Source organism: Salvelinus sp. IW2-2015, linkage group LG26 (assembly GCF_002910315.2).
Source record: "Salvelinus sp. IW2-2015 linkage group LG26, ASM291031v2, whole genome shotgun sequence".
NCBI lineage: Eukaryota > Metazoa > Chordata > Actinopteri > Salmoniformes > Salmonidae > Salvelinus > Salvelinus sp. IW2-2015.
The window spans coordinates 47,964,346-47,986,470 of record NC_036866.1 but is presented as its reverse complement, the minus strand read 5'-3'; the positions used below and the strand labels follow the sequence as shown (position 1 = coordinate 47,986,470).

The following is a 22,125-nucleotide window of genomic DNA, read 5'->3' as shown; positions in this document are numbered from 1 at the left end:
GCTCAGTTGTTGCCAGCAGCACAGTTGTGGTAGCCAACGCTCTGGATAACATAAAAACAGCCTAATCAGCTCTATTAGGGCGAGTAAAATGGTCAGAGTGAGCTGTTCCCTCGTTTGTGTCTGGAAGTAGCTCGCAAGCTAGCCAACGTTAGCCAGTTAGCTTGGGTGCTTGACTGCTGTTGTTAGGTCAGAACGCTCGGATCAACCCTACCTCAGGCGGGGACGGGGGCCTGGGGTTTAAAAATAATAATAAATACAATATAAATATAGGACAAAACACAAGAGGGACAACACAACACTACACTACATAGAGACCTAAGACAACAACATAGCAAGGCAGCAACAAATGACAACATAGCATGTTAGCAACACAACATGAAAACAACATGGCAGCAACACAACCCTGACCTGTTCATTGTGATTACTATTATTTGACCATGCTGGTCATTTATGAACATTTGAACATCTTGACCATGTTCTGTTATAATCTCCACCCGGCACAGCCAGAAGAGGACTGGCCACCTCTCATAGCCTGGTTCCTCTTTAGGTTTCTTCCTAGGTTTTGGCCTTTCTAGGGAGTTTTTCCTAGCCACCGTGCTTCTACACCTGCATTGCTTGCTGTTTGGGGTTTTAGGCTGGGTTTCTGTACAGCACTTTGATATCTCAGCTGATGTAAGAAGGGCTATATAAAAAATGTGATTTGTTTTGAACATGGTAGCAGCACAAAACATGATACAAACGTTATTGGGCACAGACAACAGCATGAAGGGCAAGAAGGTAGAGACAACAATACAACACACAAAGCAGTCACAACTGCTCAGATTCTTTGAATGAATAGATTGAGAACTGTCCAGTTTGAGTGTTTGTTGCAGCTCGTTCCAGTCGTTAGCTGCAGGGAACTGAAAAGACGAGCGACCCAGGGATGTGTGTGCTTTGGGTACCTTTAAAATAATGTGACTGGCAAAACGGGTGTTGTATGTGGGGGAGGAGGAATGCAGTAGATATCTCAGATAGGGGGGAGTGAGGGCTAAAAGGGTTGATAAGCATCAACCAGTGGGTCTTGCGACCAGTTTACAGAGGAGTATAGAGTGCATTGACGTGTCCTATAAGGGGCATTGGTGGCAAATCTGATGGCTGAATGGTAAAGAACATCTAGCCGCTCGAGAGCACCCTTATCTGCCGATCTATAAATGATGTCTCCGTAATCTAGCATGGCTAGGATGATCATCTGAATCAGGGTTAGTTTGGCAGCTGGGGTGAAAGAGGAAAGATTACGATAGAGGAAACCAAGTCTAGATTTAACTTTAGCCTGCAGCTTTGATATGTGCTGTGAGAAGGACAGTGCACTGTCTAGCCATACTCCCAATTACTTGTATGAGGTGACTACCTCAAGCTCTAAACCCTCAGAGGTAGTAATCACACCTGTGGGGAGAGGGGCATTCTTCTTACCAAACCACATGACCTTTGTTATGGAAGTGTTCAGAACAAGATTAAGGGTAGAGAAAGCTTGTTGAACACTAAGAAAGCTTTGTTGTAGAGGATTTAACACAAAATCCGGGGAGGCACCTGCTTAGTATAAGACTATCATCTGCATATAAATGGATGAGAGAGCTTCCTACTGCCTGAGCTATGTAGTTGATGTAAATTGAGAAGAGCGTGGGGCCTAGGATCGAGCCTTTGGGTACTCCCTTTGTGACAGGCAGTGGCGGAGACAGCAGATTTTCTGACTTTATACACTGCACTCTTTGAGAGAGGTAGTTAGTAGACCAGGCCAAAGACCCCTCAGAGATACACCAATATTCCTTAGCCGGCCCACAAGATTGGAATGGTCTACCGTATCAAAAGCTTTGGCCAAGTCAATAAAAATAGCAGCACAATATTGCTTAGAATCAAGGGCAATGGTGACATCATTGAAGAACTTTAAGGTTGCAGTGACACGTCCATAACCTGAGTGGAAACCAGATTGCATTCCCGAGAGAATACTACAGACATCAAGAAAGCCAGTCAGTTGATTATTGACAAGTTTCTCCAACACTTTTGATAAACAAGGCAAAATAGAAATAGGCCTATAACAGTTAGGATCAGCTTGATCTCCCCCTTTAAATAAAGGATGAACTGTGACTGCCTTCCAAGCAATGGGAACCTCCCCAGAAAGGAGAGACAGGTTAAATAGGTTGGAGGTAGGCTTTGCGATGATAGGGGCAGCAACCTTAAAGAAGAAAGGGTCTAAACCATCTGACCCAGATGTTTTTTGGGGGTCAAGTTTCAGGAGCTCCTYTAGCACCTCAGACTCAGTGACTGCCTGCAGGGAGAAACTCTGTAGCGTGGCAGGGGAAAAAGAGGAGAAGCATCAGGGATAGTCGTATTAGAAGGGGTGGGAGATGAGGAAAATGTTGGACGGGCAAGGAGGCATGGCTGAGTGAAATAGGTATCCTGACTTAATGAAGTGGTGATTAAAGAGTTCAGCCATGTGCTTCTTGTCAGTAACAACCATCAACATTAAGGGACATGGGCAGCTGTGAGGAGTATGGTTTATTCTCCAGGTCTTTATACATTTTCCAGAACTTCTTGGGGTTAGACCCACAGAGAGAGAACTCTTTAAAGAAACTAACTATGGCCTTCCGGATAGCCTGAGTGCACTTATTTCTCATTTGGCTGAATGATAGCCAGTCTGCCTGACTATGCGTGTGCCGAGCCTTTCGCCTAAGGCAATTCGTGAGGTAATTCTTAAGATGGTGTGAACGATACTGAATGGGTGTAGACAAAGAAGAGCTCTCCAGTAGGTGTACCAAAGCATTCAAGGCCATTTTCTCAAAAGTGAGGTTACAAGTTTATCAACTTCCAAAGCAGAATTACCTTCCCATTGTTCCTCATCTGTAGTGTATGATATACCATTTTCTATCTCTTGAATCTCTACTTTTATACAATGTAAAAACACCATTTCAAATTTTGCTACATAAGACAGAATCGAGTCGGCAGGTCACATATTTCCCTCAGATTACACAGACTCACAAAGAATTCGAAAACAAATTTAATTCTGATAAACTCCCATATCTATTGGGTGAAATACCACAGTGTGTCATCAGAGCAGCAACCAGTGAAGAACAAACACCATTGTAAATACAACCCATATTTATGTTTATTTATTTTCCCTATAACTATTTGCACATCGTTACCACACTGTATTTAGCCATAATATCACATTTGAAATGTCTCTATTCCTTTTGAACTTTTGAGTGTAATGTTTACTGTTCATTATTTAATGTTTATTTCACTTTTGTTTATTATCTATTTCACTTGGTTTGGCAATGTAAACATATGTTTCCCATGCTAATAAAGCACTTTGAATTTGATTGAAATTGATATGAAAGACGGGGGGGATAGAGAGAGAGAGAGATAGAGAGAGTGAGCGATGATGGGAAACAAGTGAGAAAAAAAAATAAAAAATAGCACAAGAGAGAGATTGTCAACCAAAAAGAAAGATTGAGAGAGAAAGATATAATCAAAAGAGAGAGAAATTATAAAGCGAGAGAGGGAAAGAGAGAGAAAAAAATGAAGATGGAGGTTTATTTGGGAGGAGACCCACCATACTCAGGCACTTGTCCCGTGCCTCTCTTTAGCAACAGTCTCACCCGCCTGCACCCCGCCTTGATCAACTCGATGGCCCGGGCATGAGTCATGTCCCGGGTACTGTCGCCATTTATCTCAATGATTTGATCCCCCACCTGAGAGAGAGAAATAGCGAGAGGGAGAGTGAGAGAAAAGAAACAAAGCGATTAAAAAAAGAGTGTAAAGATGGGACAGGATGAACATAGAGACTTGTCAAATTATATGAAGTACCGCATTGCTATTGGGCTGGAAAATAATATTGCTGTGTTTGCAGTCAGGACAGGAAGTGATGTCCCTCACCCTCATTCTGCCATTGCGGATGGCTGGCCCATCCTCTGCAAGCCGCAAAACAAACAGATCCATCTTGTACTCCCGTCCCCCACGGATACTGAAGCCAAAACCCTTCACACTCTTCTCCAGCTCTACCGTGAAGTAGTCAAAGTCCTGTGCGCAGCACACAACCAAGAAGCAACATTCATAAAAAATATAGCCAATACATAGTCAACTTATACCTGTCTGTAGTCTGGGATGTGTAGTTTTACATGCTGTCTGTAATATGGGATTCTGGGGTATGTTGTCTTACCTGTGGTGTCCAGTAGAGGATTCTGGGATGTATAGACTTACCTGTGGTCTGAAGTCTGGGGGGAACTGCTCTAAAGGGAACTGTCTGTCCACTAAGTATTTTCTGTAATAGGGGATTCTCAGATATGTAGTCTCAACTGGGATGTTTAGTAGGGGATTCTAGGATGTGCAGTCTTATCTGTGGTCTGAAATCCGGGGGGAACTGCACCAATGAAAGCTGTGCAGATTTTGAGTGTTTGTACTAGGGAATTCTGGGGTATGTAGTCGTACATATGGTGTGTACTGTAGTAATGGCTTCTGGGATGTGCAGTCTTACCTGTGGTCTGAAGTCAGGTGGAAACTGTGCTAGAGGGAACTGTGCAGCGAGTGTTGTCGAGTGTTGTCTGTAGTCGATGAGGGGAGGAGGGTGACGATAATCCAGTGTGGGCGGCTGCCGGTAATCAGCCACCGGAGGGTGCCGGTAGTCGACGGGGGGCTGCCGGTAGTCGGTGAACGGAGGCTGGCGGATATCCGGTTTCACGTCCTGCCTGGCTTTCACCTCTGACCTGTAGACACCAGACAAATATGAGGTTGAGAAAGAGTATGCGTATTCCCTATGTAATGCAAGTGCACACACACACACACACACAAGCACCCTTCACGGCGGCAGCTCTCTCTCTGGGTGTGACAGAGAACATAAACCCTCCGGCTGAGCTCCATGTATTATACACACACATCCGTAAATGTATACAAACATCCACAATCTTAGCATACGTCCACCTACCCTGCACACATACAACCCAAGTGCACGCTCTCGCTAATTGGAAAAGCACGCACGCATGCCGCACACACACACACAAAATGCAATGTAATATCTCTGTCATTTCCAAACGTCACAGGAAAAGCATCCTCTTAACTGTAGTCGTAATGACTGACACTGACAGACAGCGTCAAGCATTCCTCCATCCTAACAGGAGATGATTGTGGTCTACAGGAAAAGGAGGACCGAGCATGCCCCCATTTTCATCGACGGGGCTGTAGTGGAGTAGGTTGCTAGCTTCAAGTTCCTTGGCGTCCACATCACCAACAAACTAACATGGTCCAAGCACACCAAGACAGTTGTGAAGAGGGCACGACAAAACCTATTCCCCCTCAGGAGACTGAAAAGATTTGGCATGGGTCCTCAGATCCTCAAAAGGTTCTACAGCTGCACCATCGAGAGCATCCTGACGGGTTGCATCACTGCCTGGTATGGTAACTGCTCGGCCTCCGACCGCAAGGCACGACAGAGGGTAGTGCATACGGCCCGATACATCACCGGGGCCAAGCTTCCTGCCATCCAGGACCTCTCTACCAGGCGGTGTCAGAGGAAGGCCCTAAAAATTGTCAAAGACTCCAGCCACCCTAGTCAGACTGTCCTCTCTGCTACCGCACAGCAAGCGGTACCAGAGTCTAGGTCCAAGAGGCTTCTAAACAGCTTCTACCCACAAGCCATAAGACTCCTGAACATCTAATGAAATGGCTACCCAGACTATTTGCATTGCCCCCCCCCCTTCTTTTACGCTGCTGTTACGCTCTGTTATTATCTATGCATAGTCACTTTAATAACTCTACCTACATGTACATATTACCTCGACTAACCGGTGCCCCTGGACATTGACTCTGTACCGGTACCCTCTGTATATAGCCTCGCAATTGTCATTTTACTGCTGCTCCTTAATTATGTTACTTTTATTTCATACTTTTTTAGGTATTTTCCTTAAAACTGCATTGTTGGTTGTGGGCTTGTAAGTAAGCATTTCAGTGTAAGGTTTGGTGCATGTGACAAATAAAATTTGATTTGATTTGAAATACCTGCCGTCGTGGAGGTAGAGCGGGGGAGGGTGGCCGGGTGGCTGGGCGACCGGGCTCTGCTCGGTCCCTGCCGAGCTGGGCTGGGCGGCCGCTCCTGGGGTAGGCTGCGTGGCTGCTGCTGGTACTTGGCCTGGCTGGTCTGGTGTTTGGCCGGGCAGAGCTGGTGGTGCTGGGCCTTCCTGGGTGGTGGTTGTCTGGCTCGGCTGGGCTGGTGCATGACCCGGCTGGGATGCTCCTTGGCTGGGCTGGTTGACTATGGGGCTGGGCTGGGCCTGGGGGCTGTGTTTCTGGGTCATGGGGCTCTGCTTCTCTGAGTTGGGCCTCGAGTGGGGATCTAAGATGGAGAGATGGAGTTATGTTTCAATATATTGGATCATTCCAATATATTGGTATCACTTCGCGGCAGAGGGATACATCTGAGGTGAGGATTTACAGATTTACTCCCATATACACTTGTGTCACGGCTGGGGTCCACCCCTATATATAGATCCCGCGACACACGTTCTATTTCATTTTCACGGCGGACGTCCATATGGTTTGAGGTACAAACTTTCTGAAGTTCGCTTGGTAAGTCGCTGGCAAGTGTAATATCTTGCGTGGAAGTATACTCACTGGCTGTTTGCAGCCTGGAGCTGAGTGCCCCTCTTGAGTGCTCCACTCGCTGCGCACGGTTGATCTGTATTTTCCGCCCGTGGTTTGTCGTGCGTGTTTCGTTAGCTTTACACTACGACTCTGTGTGCATCCATTAATACATTGGTAGCTCTTGCTGCCACAAACTGTGACTTGCTTTAACATGCTATAGGCGCGGGTTCTTTGCTAATTACCCTACGTGGGTTCTCTGATAATTCCCCTACACGGTTTTCTTCTTCTTTCTCCTGCAGAATGTAAGAGTATGGTGGTGGGCTGCCACTACGTTGAGACATTAACTTTGGAGTTCCTTAACTTCTCTAGGATAGGGGGCAGCATTCGGAATTTTGGATGAAAAGCATGCCCAAATTAAACTGCCAGCTACTCATCCCCAGAAGATAAGATATGCATATTATTAGTATATTTGGATAGAAAACACTCTGAAGTTTCTAAAACTGTTTGAATCATGTCTGTGAGTATAACAGAACATATTTAGCAGGCGAAAACCCAAGGACAAACCATTCAGATATATATTTTTTTGAGGTCACCCTCTTTTCAATGAGGTTTCATTGGGAAACCAGATTTCTAAGGGACCTGCTTGCAGATCAGATCCTACTGCTTCCACTGAATGTCAACAGTTTTTAGAAATTGGTTGAGGTTATTCCTTTGTGTAATGAAGAAGTACGGCCATCTTGAAGGAGGGTCACTCGAAGTGTCCTGTTTGTTAGAGGCGCGAGACCAGAAAGCATGCTACAGTTGGTTTTAATCCTGTATTGAACACAGATCATCCCGTCTTCAATTGTATCGATTATTAACGTTAAAAAATACCTAAAGTTGTATTACAAATGTAGTTTGACATTTTTTGGCAAAGTTTACAGGTAACCTTTGAGATATTTTGTAGTCACTTTTGAGCAAGTTGGAACCGTTGTTTTTCTGGATCAAACGCGCCAAATAAATTGACATTTTGGATATATATCGACGGAATTAATCGAACAAAAGGACCATTTGTGATGTTTATGGKACATATTGGAGTGCCAACAACAGAAGCTCATCAAAGGTAAGGCATGAACTATATTTTTATTTCTGCGTTTTGTGTCGCGCCTGCAGGGTTGAAATATGCTTATCTCTCTTTGTTTACAATGGTGCTAACTCAGATAATAGCATCGTTTGCATTCGCCGAAAAGCCTATTTGAATTCTGACATGTTGGCTGGATTCACAACCAGTGTAGCTTTAATTTGGTATCTTTCATGTGTGATTTAATGAAAGTTTGATTTTTATAGTAATTTTTATAGTAATTAATTTGAATTTGGCGCTCTGCATTTTCTCTGGCTTTTTGCCAAGTGAGACAGTAGCGTCCCGCCTAAACTCAGATTTTTGGATATAAATATGAACTTTACCGAACAAAACATACATGTATTGTGTAACATGAAGTCCTTTGAGTGTCATCTGATGAAGATCATCAAAGGTTAGTGATTAATTGTATCTCTTTTTCTGCTTTTTGTTACTCCTCTCTTTGGCTGGAAAAAATGGCTGTGTTTTTCTGTGGCTATGTACTGACCTAACATAATCTTTTGGTTTGCTTTCGCCGTAAATCCTTTTTGAAATCAGACATGTTGGCTGGATTCACAACAAGTGTAGCTTTAAGTTGGTGTCTTTCATGTGTGATTTCATGAACGTTTGATTTTTATAGTAATATATTTGAATTTGGCGCTCTGCATTTTTACTGGCTTTTGGCCAAATGGGACGTTAGCGGAGCAAATCCATCATATGGTGCTGTTTTTTTGCTTTTCGTAGTTGGCGTAAAACTAAAAGAAAAAAACACAAATCAAATCCATTTCCTGGTTGCTGTTTTTGTGACTATGCACAGGTCTCTCCCTGTGTTTTCAGAGGTACTGGGTAATTTATCCCTCACCGGGTTCCTAATCCTCCAAATGGGGCACGATATAAGCTCTCCCAGGCCATCGGACCCCTGATCCATGGCCTTGTTGGCTTGGCTGAGTTTATGGCTTCCCTTTGTGACAGGTGTGATGGTGTCACCATAGGGACGTGCCTGGGGGACCTATACGCTCAGGGCGCCAGAGGAGAGGCGGGCCCTGGCAGATTCCCAAACACACCCTTCCCCGGCCTCGGCTGCTTACCCGGTCTCAAAGGGCAAAGTGGGAGGAGTGTGTGGAGTCCCCATGGCTGTTGTCCTCAATGCTCGAGAGGGGTACTGACTCCAATTCCGGTGCCGGCCTCCGTTCTTTCGTGTCACCACGGGGGCTGACCCCCTGAAGAAAAACCTGCGGCTGGAGATTTCCTCACTCCTGGACAAGGGTGTCGTCTGCAGGATTGAGACATCAGAACAGCTAGATGGGTTCTACTCCACTTATTTTGTGGTCCCAAAAAGAGACGGAGGGTTTCGACCAATTCTGGACCTCCGCAACCTCAATGGGTACTTGAAGGTACTGAGTTTCCACATGCTGTCCCCAGCCCGGGTGTTGCAGGTCGTGTCCAGGGACCAGTGGTTTATGAAACTGAACCTGATAGATGCGTGATCCATGTTCCTGTTCACCCAGCTCATTGGCAGTACCTCCAATTCGCTTACGAGGGGAGGGCTTACGAATTCATGGTTCTTCCCTTCGTCCTCTCCTTGGCACCCCGCACATTCACAAAGTGCATCGACGCTGTCCTCGCACTCCTCACGTCCCGAGGATTGTTGATCCTCAATTACCTAGATGATTGGCTGATTGTGCCCCGACCAGGACCCAGGTCCTATCAGACAGAGACGTGCTCTTAACCCACATCGGTGGGCTGGGCATTACTGTAAACGACAAGAGTCATCTGACACCCACCCAGAGGGTGGCCTTCATTGGCATGGAACTGGACTCAGTCCTCATGAGAGCACGCCTGCCCACCAGAAGGGTTCAGGCGATCTTATCTTGCCACGACTACTTTCGGCAGTAGCGGGTGGTATCCGCCCTAACCTGCCAACGCCTGTTTGGCTTGCTGCACGCGGCCTCGTTGTTGATTCCCCTGGGCCTGCTCCATCTCCGACCTCCTCAATGGTGGTTCAACTCCCACCAGCTGCACCCAGCCACGGGTGACCACACAGTGCCTCAGGGCATTGTTGAGGTGGTGCTGTCACTCCTTTCTCTCAGATGGGGTGGAGATGCTGAGGATGTGCTGCCAGGAGCTGGTCAGCACAGATGACTCCCAGATCGGCTCGGGGGGGCTGTGACCAAGGGCGGCTGTTGGCTACCCACTTGGAGCGGCAGGCACATCATTACACTACAGCTCCGAGCTGTACTGCTGGACATGCAGTCTTTCCTTTCACATATGAAGGGAAGACGACCTGGTGAGAACGAACAACACCAGAGTGGTGGCTTACATTAACCATCAGTGTGGACTGAGGTCCCACCGCCTCCATATTATGGCACGGGATCTCCTTCTCTGGGCTCAGGGACGTCTAGCGTCTCTACGCGCAGTGCACGTACCTGGCATCCTAAATGTGGCAGTGGGTATGCTCTCGAAGGAGGGCCCGCCACTTTGGGACTGGAGCCTACATCCTCAGGTGGTGCAGCACCTGGGGGACAAATTCGGGAGAGTGCAGGTGGACCTGTTTGCCTCCCTGGACAATGAACACTGCCCCCTGTGGTACTCCATGTTGGAGCCACCAGGGTCTCTGGACTTGGATGCTCTGGCTCACGATTGGCCAGGGCTGGAGCTTATGCAAATTAATTACTTAAAAATCATACAATGTGATTTTCTGGATTTTTTTAGATTCCGTCTCTCACAGTTGAAGTGTACCGATGATAAAAATTACAGACCTCTACATGCTTTGTAAGTAGGAAAACCTGCAAAATCGGCAGTGTATCAAATACTTGTTCTCCCCACTGTACATTCTACCTCAATCGGCCCGACCAACCAGTGCCCCCGGACATTGGCTAACCGGGCTATCTGCATTGTGTCCCGCCACTCACCACCCGCCAACTCCTCTTTTACGCTACTGCTACTCTCTGTTCATCATATATGCATAGTCACTTTAATATGGGCAGGCCAGAATTCTAATCACTACCCTCGCAGTTCCTACTGCTTCCACTGGATGTCGCCAGTGTATGGAAATAGGACAGATAAATGGACAATTTGGACATATATGGACGGAATTAATCGAACAAAAGGACCATTTGTGATGTTTATGGGACATATTGGAGTGCCAACAAAAGAATCTCGTCAAAGGTAATGCATGTTTTATATTTTATATCTGCGTTTTGAGTAGCGCCGGCATGGTTGAAATATGCTGATGGTAATGAAATATGCTACATTCTCTTGTTGACATTTTGCTATCATCAGATAATAGCATCTTATGCTTTCGCCGAAAAGCCTTTTTGAAATCTGACATGTTGGCTGGATTCACAACGAGTGTAGCTTTAATTTGGTATCTTATATGTGTGATTTAATGAAAGTTTGATTTTATATAATTTTTTTGAATCTGGCGCTCTACATTTTCAATGGCTATTGGCCAGGTGGGACGCAAGCGTCCCGCTATCCCAGAGAGGTTAACCATATCTATATGTACATACTACCTCAATCAGCCCGACTAACCGGTGCCTGTATATAGCCTCCCTACTGTTATTTTTCACTGTCTATTTTACTGTTGTTTTTATTTCTTTACTTACCTATTGTTCACCTAATAGATTTTTCACTGTTGGTTAGAGCCTGTATGTAAGCATTTCACCCGTAAGGTCTACACCTGTTGTATTCGGCGAACTTGATTTGATTTAAAACACTTCAGAGAGCAGGCCTTTCTAATCGACCTGGTCCGGGTATCCTGGAAGGATATTGACCTCATTCCATCAGTAGAGGATGCCTGGTTATTCTTTAAAAGTGTTTTCCCTACCATCTTAAATAAGCATGCCCCATTCAAAAAATGTAGAACTAAGAACAGATATAGCCCTTGGTTCACTCCAGACTTGACTGCCCTTGACCAGCACAAAAACATCCTATGGCGTTCTGCATTAGTCCTGTGGCGTATGGCACTAGCATCGAATAGCCCCCGCAATAAGCAAGTTTTCAGGGAAGTTAGGAACAAATATACACAGGCAGTAAGGAAAGCAAAGGCTAGCTCTTTCAAACAGAAATTTGCATCCTGTAGCATAAACTCCAAAAGGTTCTGGGACACGAAAGTCCATGGATAATAAGAGCACCTCATCCCAGCTGCACACTGCACTGAGGCTAGGAAACACTGTCACCACCAATAAATCGACGATAATCAAGAATTTCAATAAGCATTTTTCAACAGCTGGCCATGCTTTCCACCTGGCTACCCCTACCCCGGTCAACAGCTTTGCACCCCCCACAGTAACTTGCCCAAGCCTCCCCCTCAGCCACGCTCAAGGTCCTAAACGATATCATAACCGCCATCGATAAAAGACAATACTGTGCAGCCATCTTCATCGACCTGGCCAAGGATTTTGACTGTCAATCACCGCATTCTTATCGGCAGACTCAACAGCCTTGGTTTCTCAAATGACTGCCTCGCCTGGTTCACCAACTACTTCTCAGATAGAGTTCAGTGTGTCAAATCGGATGGCCTGTTGTCCGGACCTCTGGCAGTCTCTATGGGGGTGCCACAAGGTTCAATTCTTGGGCCGATTCTTTTCTCTGTATACATCAATTATGTCGCTCTTGCTGCTGGTGATTCTCTGATCCACCTTCATGCAAACGACACCATTCTGTATACTTCTGGCCCTTCTTTGGACACTGTGTTAACAAACCTCCAGACAAGCTTCAATGCCATACAACACTCCTTCCGTGGCCTCCACCTGCTCTTAAATGCAAATAAAACTAAATTCATACTCTCAACCGATCGCTGCCCGCGCCCGCCCGTCCTAGCATCACTACTCTGGACGATTCTGACTTAAAATATGTGGACAACTACAAATACATAGGTGTCTGGTTAGACTCTAAACTCTCCTTCCAGACTCACATTAAGCATCTCCAATACAAAATGAAATCTAGAATCGGCATCCTATTTCACAACAAAGCATCCTTCACTCATGCTGCCAAACATACCCTCGTAAAACTGACTATCCTACCGATCCTTGACTTCAGTGATATCATTTACAAAATATTCTCCAACACTCTTCTCAGCAAATTGGATGTAGTATTTCACAGTGCCATCCGTTTTGTCACCAAAGCCCCATATACTACACACCACTGCGACCTGTATGCTCTCGTTGGCTGGCCCTCGCTTCATATTCGTCAGCAAACCCACTGGCTCCAGATCCTCTATAAGTCTTTGCTAGGTAAAGCCCAGCCTCATCTCAGCTCACTGGTCACCATAGCAGCACCCACCCGTCGTACGAGCTCCAGCAGGTATTTCTCACTGGTCATCCCCAAAGCCAACTCCTCGTTTGGCCGCCTTTCTTTCCAGTTCTCTGCTACCAATGATTGGAATAAAATGCAAAAATAACTGAAGCTGGAGTCTTATATCTCCCTCACTAACTTTAAGCATCAGCTGTCAGAGCAGCTTACCGATTATTGCACCTGTACACAGCCCATCTGTAAATAGCCCACCCAACTACCTCATCCCCATATTGTTATTTATTGTTTTGCTCCTTTGCACCCAGATTCTCTACTTGCACATGCATCTTCTGCACATCTATCACTCCAGTGTTTATTTGCTAAATTGCAATCATTTCGCCACCATGGCCTATTTATTGCCTTACCTCCTTACGCCATTTGCACACACTGTATATATACTTTTTCTATTGTGTTATTGACTGTACGTTTGTTTATTCCATGTTTAACTGTGTTGTTGTTTGTGTCGCACTGCTTTGCTTTATCTTGGCCAGGTCGCAGTTGTAAATGAGAACTTGTTCTCAACTGGCCTACCTGGTTAAATACAGGTGAAATAATAAAAAATAAAAAAAAGATTACAATATTATTTTTCTGCCTGTTTGGAACAGTGTAAACACTAAATGAATGATAAGTAATACCAGCAAATCTGTTTTAATTAACCAAACTGTGACGCCTTTAATACAGCACAGCAAAGTTCCAAAGCAGACAGATTTGTTAAATGGTTTTATCCTACATTTTGCGGATGCATGAGGCTTGGTGATCACAGAATCAGTAGGATATAAAAAAACAACACTCAAATAGGCAACAGAAGCAGGAATAGAAGGATAGGGCTGAGTGACTCACTCATTCCTGGATTTCGTTCAAAACAAGTTACATAATAATGCAGGGTTAAAGACACATTCTTTATTATTTTCTTTAGTATACGCAGTCTCTCATCTTGTTACAGCTCATTCTATTTGAATTATGTGGATTATAATCAATTGATACACAGTGCATTCGGAAAGTATTCAGACCCATTGACTTTTTCCACATTTTGTTACTTTACAGCCTTATTATTTTTTCCACATCAATCTATACACTATAGCCCATACTGACAAAGAGAAAACAGGTTTTAGAAGTGTGTGCGAATAAAAAACAGTACATTATTTATATAGGTATTCAGACCATTTGCTATGAGACTCGAAATTGAGCTCAGGTGCATCCTGTTTCCATTGATCATCCTTGAGATGTTTCTACAATTTGACTGGAGTCCACCTGAGGTAAATTCAATTGATTGGACATGATTTTGGAAAGGCACACACCTGTCTGTATAAGGTCCCACAGTTGACAGTGCATGTCAGAGCAAAAACTAAGCCGTGAGGTCGGGGGAATTGTGTGTAGAGGTCTGAGACAGGATTGTTTCGAGGCACAGATCTGGGGAAGGATGCCAAAACATTTACGCAGCATTGAAGGTCCCCAAGAACACAGTGGCCTCGATCATTCTTAAATAGAACAAGTTTGGAACCCACAAAGACTCTTACTAGAGCTGGCCGCTCGGCCAAGCTGAGCAATAGGGGGAGAAGGGCCTTGGTCAGGAATTTGACTCTGACAGAGTTCCAGAGTTCCTCTGTGGAGATGGGGAAAACCTTCCAGAAGGACATCCATCTCTGCAGCACTCCACCAATCAGGCCTTTATGGTAGAGTGGCCAGACGGAAGCCACTCCTCAGTAAAAGGCACATGACAGCACGCTTGGACTCTCAGAACATGAGAAACAAGATTCTCTAGACTGATAAAACCAAGATTGAGCTCTTTGGCCTGAATGCCAAGCATCATGTCTGTAGGAAACCTGGCACCATCCCTACAGTGAAGGTGGCAGTATCATGCTCTGGGGATGTTTTTCAGCGGCAGGGACTGGGAGACTAGTCAGAATCAAGAGAAAGATGAACGGAGAAAAGTACAGAGAGATCCTTGCTAAAAACATGCTCCAGAGCGCTCCGGACCTCAGACTGGGGCGAAGGTTCACCTTCCAGAAGGACAACAACCCTAAGCATACAGCCAATACAACGCAGAAGTGGCTTTGGGACAAGTCTCTGAATGTCCTTGAGTGGCCCAGCCAGAGCCCGGACTTGAACCTGATCGAACGTCTAAATTAGCTGTTCAGCGATGTTCCCCATCCAACCTGACAGAGCTTGAGAGGAACTTCAAAGAAGAATGGGAGAAACTCCCCAAATACAGGTGTGCCAAGCTTGTAGGGTCATACCCAAGAAGACTCGAGACTGTAATCGCTGCCAAAGGTGCTTCAACAAAGTTCTGAATAAAGGGTCTGAATTCTTATGACTGAGTTTCTTTTCTTAAAATAAATGTAAAAAAATGTAAAACTGTTTTTGCTTTGTCATTAAGGGGTATTGTATGTAGATTGATGAGGGGAAAAAAACTATTTAATCCATTTTAGAAAAAGGCTGTAATGTAACACAATGTAAAAAATGTCAAGGGGTCTGAATACTTTTCCGAATGCACTGTATATGAACAGCGTGATGTGATGTGTAAATCTGGCTACTCTGCTATCTACATGATCAATCATCAACGCTCAGGGTGGGGACGAACATCTCATCTCAGTAAGAGCGCAGTTCATCTCATCCAGGTAACGTCTTTTTCTTGTGATGGGTAGGCCTACATTTGCTGCAGTATAGCCTATACTGCACTATTAGAAAAAAGGGTGCTATCTACAACCAAAAAGGGTTATTTTGCTTTCCCCATAGAAGAACCCGTTTTGCTTCCAGGTATAACCCTTTTGGTTCCAGGTAGAACCCTTTCCACAGAGGGTTCTACATGGAACCGAAAATAGTTAGGAGAACCCTTCTTGGTTCCAAATATATCAGGACAGCCGCAGAACCCTTTTGGAACCCTTTTTTCTAAGAGTGTACAGTAGCCTAACATAAGGACTGAATGCTCGTCTAATTTACACATCTCCATCTGGCTTTCAGGGTAACTGTATGTTTTTTTATTGTAAAGAAGATTCTTTAATTGTAGCTACAGAGATTTAAAACAGCTACTAACTTGGGTATCGTTGCATTAAATCAGTGCACACACGAGCACTCTATCGCAGTCTCTCTCCATCAATTCCATTCAACTTGCATCCAAAATAGATAATCCTGTTCAAGGATTATATACAGTGCCTGTCGAAAGTTTGAACACCTACTTATTCAAGGGTTTTATTTGTACTACTTTCTACATTGTAGTATAATGAGTACAATGGGAAACAGTGCTGGTTTCAAGCGCAGGGCGCAGCAGAAGTTTATCGGTAAAGGACCACAGGAGGAGGCAGGTATCCTGGTCCAGGGGCAGGCAGAAGGTCATACACAGCGACTCCAAAAAGGTAACAGTACAGGCAGGGAAAAGGCTAATAACGTAGTCTGGGAGATCAGGCAAGAGGATGATGACAGGAAATCTGATAGTACAGGCAAAAAGGCCTCGTTAGTGAGGATGGCCAAAAACTACGATACACGGGAGGACTAATATGGAATAGAACATGTATCAAAACAAACAATACCTCACAGTGTTAGGGTGCAAAGAACTGAACTAAATAGTGTGTGTAAATTACATACAGGTGTGAACAGGTGATCAGAATTCAGGTGATTGGGATCTGGAGAGTGAGCTGCATTCAGGGGATCTATGCATTTGAGAGTGTGAGTTGGAAGCAGACGTTACATGTAGAATAATACAGAAGACATCAAAACTATGAAATAACACATGGAATCATGTAGTAACCAAAAATGTGTTAAACAAATTAAAATATATTTTATATTTGAGATTCTTCAAATAGCCACCCTTTGCCTTGATGACAGCTTTGCACACGTACTGTAATTGGATCTTTCTTTTGTTGGTACAGGAGCAAAATGCAATTATTTTGTCAAAATTTATAAATGCTCGAGTCTGTTGAATAATTTATAGTTTGAATGGCGAGTCCAGCTCAACCTGCTCAAGAGAAGTAGGGGTCAGCATAATGATAATAAGCCAAGGATATACTGTAATAGTCTGGACCATCTAGAGACAGCAATTTCTGGTCATTCCATGTGAGTACTCACTCTTTCTTTAGATCTCTCTTCCACTCACCGCTACTCTCTCTCTCTCTCTATCTATCCCTCCCTCACGCCATCCCTCTTCTCCTCTCTCTCTCTCATATCCTCTGACTCCCTCCCTAACTATTCTCTGCTCTCTCCCTCTCTCCTCTCCCTCCCTCCATCCCTCCGCTCTCTCATTTTCTCTGACTCACCTTCCTCCGGTATGATGTGAAGGGTGACGGTGAGACCGGCATCTTTGATGAGCTTGACAATGTCAGCGTGGGGCATGCTGATGATGGACTGCCCGTTGACGGCCAGGATCCGGTCGCCAACCTTCAGGCGGCCGCAGCGATCCGCTGGGCTGCCCTCGATGATACGCCCAATCTTGTGGGGCACAGCTAGTAGGGGGAGTAGAATCAATGTTTTGGCAAATATGTGCATAAACTTGTCAAGTGCTGGACAGAAAATAAATTGTAAATCATAGTATTGTCCGCAAATCTGCCCCCTGGTGGCTTATTGAGATGCACACACACAAACAAGAATGTTTTGATCCCACTGGGTAGTTGAAGAACATCCCAGTGGGACTGAAATGTTGTCTTGTGTGTTTCTCAACAACCCACTGTGGGAGCATATTACAGAAGAAACATTTTAACGTCTGTTGGTCTCAAATCACTCCCTATCGCTACCCCAGAGTTTCCCAAACTCGGTCCTGTGGATCCCAAGGGGTGCACATTTTGGTTGTTGCCCTAGGCACTACACAGCTAATTCAAATAATCAAAGCTTGATGATGAGTTGATCATTTGAATACGCTGTATCGTGCTAGGGCAAAAAAATGAAATATGCACAGGGATTGACAAAGTGCACTGAGCAGTCACACAACTTGAGCCTGCTCTGAGTTTGCCCCATTGGGCAGGTGATAAAAAAAAGTTACAAAAGCTGAAGAACATACACACATCCAGGTACTTTCCACAGGTGCTGGAGTTGTAGGGAAACTCATGGAAAACAGAAAGGAAAACGCTGCACACTGCTGCTCATGCTCCCAGGTGATATTTATTAAAACAACAACGTTTCGACCCTTAGGTCTTCATCAGGCATCCATATCCCAGGTGGGGGTGAAAGGTCCTATATATAAGGGCAGTACTCAGTGACATCACTTCCTGAAACAGGAGGTAAAAAAATGTGTAACAGTTTCACAATATTAACATTCAATGGATCAAAATATATGATATATTCCTCTCAATGTCCCCTCCCCTGCGTGACATCTTGACCATTTCTATTTCAATGCATCTCGGAGAGTTAATAGGATGTCCAGCTTGTACAAAATGAGCAGTAACCGTATTTTTGTCTCACCTGTCCGTATATTGCTGCGGTGCTCATTGATTCGTGTCTTAAGGCTTCTACAGATTTTCCCCATGTAAGACAGACCACAGGGACATTTCGACATGTAAATAACATTGGTGGACATGCTGGTAATCAGGCCCTTGATCTTACATCTTTGTCCTGTGCGGGGGTGGGTAAATGAGTTGCATTTGTACGTAAAGCTGCATTGAGCACATTGGCCACATTTGTAATTACCCTCTGGAACCTTGTCCAACAAAGTTTCCCTTTTGTTGGATTCGGGGTAAACGTTGAACATTGTTATACGCATACGCATAGTATATAAAGGAGTGGAAGAGACTGGTTTTTATGTCAGAGGTTAATGGTTCTCTGTAGAAAGACAGATGTCTTTGGAATGTGTTGGGTGGACGGGAGGAAGTCACAGGATTGCTATAGGGGAAGCAGATGGACATCTGTGGATTCGGTGAAGGAGGGGTTGAAGTCAGATCGCCTGAAGGGAGAAATTATGGTTCACTATCCTAATACCCTCTTCCTGTCAAACCATAAGATGTAAGGATTGGAGGGAAGGAGTGCCTAAAGAGGAGTATATATATACACTTGTAGTGGTGGAAACATGTCTTTGTCTGAATACAGCTGTAACAACCCTTTGGGAAGAATTAAACTTGGTTAAGCTTCTCCAGTGTCCGTGAGTTATTTACTTAGAAAATTTAGAACCTAACACTTCTCTCTGGTGGGTAATCAGATTTAACCACAATATCTCTCAGATTTGGGTGTCTTTTAAAAACCATACGTGGGGGATATTTAAAAATGGGTTTCAATTGTGGGTCAGTGTCAATAATGTACCAGTGCTTCCTGATAATGTCTTTAAATGCCTTCTCTTCAGAGGAAACTTTTTCCTCCAGATCAAAGGGACAGTGATGGGGAGCACTTCGGCCCTCCTTTTTCTATAGTCCATGATCAGCTACTTTGTCTTGCTCAAGTCAAGGGAGAGGTTGTTGTCCTGGCACCACACTGCAGGCTGTCTCATCGTTGTCGGTGATCAGACCAACCACTGTTGTGTTGTCAGCAAACTTAATGATGGTGTTGGAGTCAGGCTACGTAGTCGTAGGTGAACAGGGAGTACAGGAGGGGACTAATAATGCACCCCTGAGGGGCTCCAGTGTTGAGGATCAATGTGGCAGATGTGTTGTTGCCTACCCTTACCACCTGGGGGCGGCACGTCAGGAAGTCCAGGATCCAGTTGCAGAGGGAGGTGTTTAGTCCCAGGGTCCTTAGCTTAGTGATAAGCTTTGTGGGCACAATGGTGTTGAAAGCTGAGCTGTAGTCAATGAACAGCATTCTCACACGTTAGGAAGTCCAGGTGGGAAAGGGTAGTGTGGAGTGTGATTGCGTCATCTGTGGATCTGTCGGGGCGGCATGCAAATAGGAGTGGATCTAGAGTTTCTGGCATGATGCTGTTGATGTGAACCATGACCAGCCTTTCAAAGTACTTCATGGCTACCGACGCAAGTGTTACAGGGTGGTAACACTTGCTTTGAGTACACGTCCTGGTAAATCGGTCTGGCCCCGCGGCTTTGTGAATGTTGACCTGTTTAAAGGTCTTGCTCACATCGACTATGGAGAGCGTCATCACAACATCCCCTGCAAAAGCTGGTGCTCAGTAAGACATTTTCATTCTAACAATGCTGTGCTTCTGAGAAAAGGTGTTTCCTCTCTTCCATGTTCAATCCCCGCAGCTGGTCCAGGCGTGTAGTCAAGGACATTCTTGGCGACTACGGGGTAGAGAGAACTTGAGGGACAGAACAACCTGTTCTTGTTTCCAATCATCTTTGCTTCTGAGTAACTTGGTCACACAGCATAAGACAAAGAGCCTCTGAGAGTGACCACAGTTCCTCAGTCCATCCTGTTCTTTTACTATCTTCCAGGGCACAGCTGTGTTGAGATATGAAGAGAACAGAGGCTAACTTGGTAGAGAAAGGAGTAACGGAACTGCCGTTATTACTTGTTTGTGCGCTATGACCTCACACACCCGAAAAAATAGCCACAAGAAGAAAGCAAGGCATCTTATGATGCCCCTATCTGCTGGGCAGGGGTGGAACCAACCATGACTAAGCAGTTTTTGTGTTTCTATATAACCCCATTGCGTTTGTGTATTATTTGGGCTCTGAACAATCACCTACGGGTGGTCGTTGACCAGCTCTGTTATTGCAATAATTAATCAATATTAAAGGTTGATTGTTTGAAGAAATTGAAAGTCTCTTCTCCCTTACTTGATTAGTATTCCCACAACAAAACACAATGTTTCTTGTCCTGAACAGCTAGAATATCACCTACAGCCTTAGTTACCACAGTAATCATGTATTATGCTTGCCTCAAACATGCCTGGAATTTAGATCAAATTGAGTTATCATAAAGAAAGTCTTTCAACTGAGTTCACCAGGTTTTCCCAAATTTTTGCCAGTGCAGACAGTTTAGATATGGGACGATAGTTATCCATCTGGGACGGATCTCCACCCTTATGTAAAAAGGTGTAGGCTGCTTTCCAGACATTTGGAATCGTATTACTCGCCAATACAGTATGAGTGAGAGTGGTAGAGAAGGAGGGTAGCAATGATCTCTGCACCACTTAAAAAAAATAAGTGTTCAATTCATCCGGGCCAGCCGTTTGCTTAATGTCAATAGATTTGAGTGCCCTTACAACTTCTGAAAGCTCAATTTCGATAACATTATATAGATTAACCATAGGCCGTCATTCAGCAGTTTCATTCACAGCCTTATTTGAGATGTTAGGGTTGAGTTCATTATCAAATAGTTGCCCAGCCTCAGCAAAATGCTCATTAACTTCTTTATGATAGGGGGCAGCATTTTCACTTTTGGATGAATTGCGTGCCCATAGTGAACTGCCTCCTACTCTGTCCCAGATGCTAATATATGCATATTATTATTACTATTGGATATAAAACACTCTGAAGTTTCTAAAACTGTTTGAATGATGTCTGTGAGTATAACATAACTCATATGGCAGGCAAAAACCTGAGAAAAAATCCAAMCAGGAAGTGAGAATTCTGAGACTGGTCAATGTTCAACTCATCGCCTATTCAATTCCCTGTAAGATATGGATCTGTTTGCACTTCCTACGCCTTCCACTAGATGTCAACAGTCTGTAGAACGTGTAATGAAGCCTCTAGTGTGATGTGGGGCCGGATGGGAGGTGTTTCAGTCATTGGTCTGGTAGAATGCCAGTTCCTGGTCACGCGCGTTCCAAACGATATCGTCTTGCTTTCCATAACTTCTAGAGACACAAAGGAATTCTCCGGTTGGAACGTTATTGGATAGTTATGATAACAACATCCTGAAGATTGATTCTCTACTTAGTTTGACCAGTTTATTCGACCTGTTATATAACTTTTTGAAGTTTTCGTCCGAGTTCGCCTGCATCTGCGTGAGCGTTTGGACATGTGCACTAAACATGCTAGCAAAAGTAGCTACTTAGACATGATGTTTGCCGTTACTTATGCTTTATCTTGGCCAGGTCGCAGTTGCAAATGGCCAGGTCGCAGTTGCAAATGAGAACTTGTTCTCAACTAGCCTACCTGGTTAAATAAAGGTGAAATAAAAAAATAAAAAAGTAATGGACATTATCGAACAAAACAACGATTTATTGTGGAACTAGGATTCCTGGGAGTGCATTCTGATGAAGATGATCAAAGGTAAGGGAATATTTATGATGTAATTTTCTTATTTCTGTTGAC

At 44.5% G+C, this 22,125-nt stretch overlaps 1 protein-coding gene across 7 annotated transcripts in view; it reads right to left on the bottom strand.

Moving 5' to 3' along the window:
- The window catches only part of LOC111952472 (membrane-associated guanylate kinase, WW and PDZ domain-containing protein 2), a 289,912-nt gene that overhangs the window by 5,599 nt on the left and 262,188 nt on the right, over nt 1-22,125 (bottom strand). For all 7 annotated transcript variants that reach the window (XM_023971164.2, XM_023971166.2, XM_023971168.2 and 4 more), the window contains exons 17-21: nt 17,248-17,433; nt 6,025-6,358; nt 4,508-4,736; nt 3,910-4,053; nt 3,587-3,725 (exon numbers count right to left, since the gene is read on the bottom strand). In XM_023971164.2, coding sequence (XP_023826932.1) covers nt 3,587-3,725; nt 3,910-4,053; nt 4,508-4,736; nt 6,025-6,358; nt 17,248-17,433 — 1,032 coding nt within the window. The remainder of the gene's footprint in view (nt 1-3,586; nt 3,726-3,909; nt 4,054-4,507; nt 4,737-6,024; nt 6,359-17,247; nt 17,434-22,125) is intronic.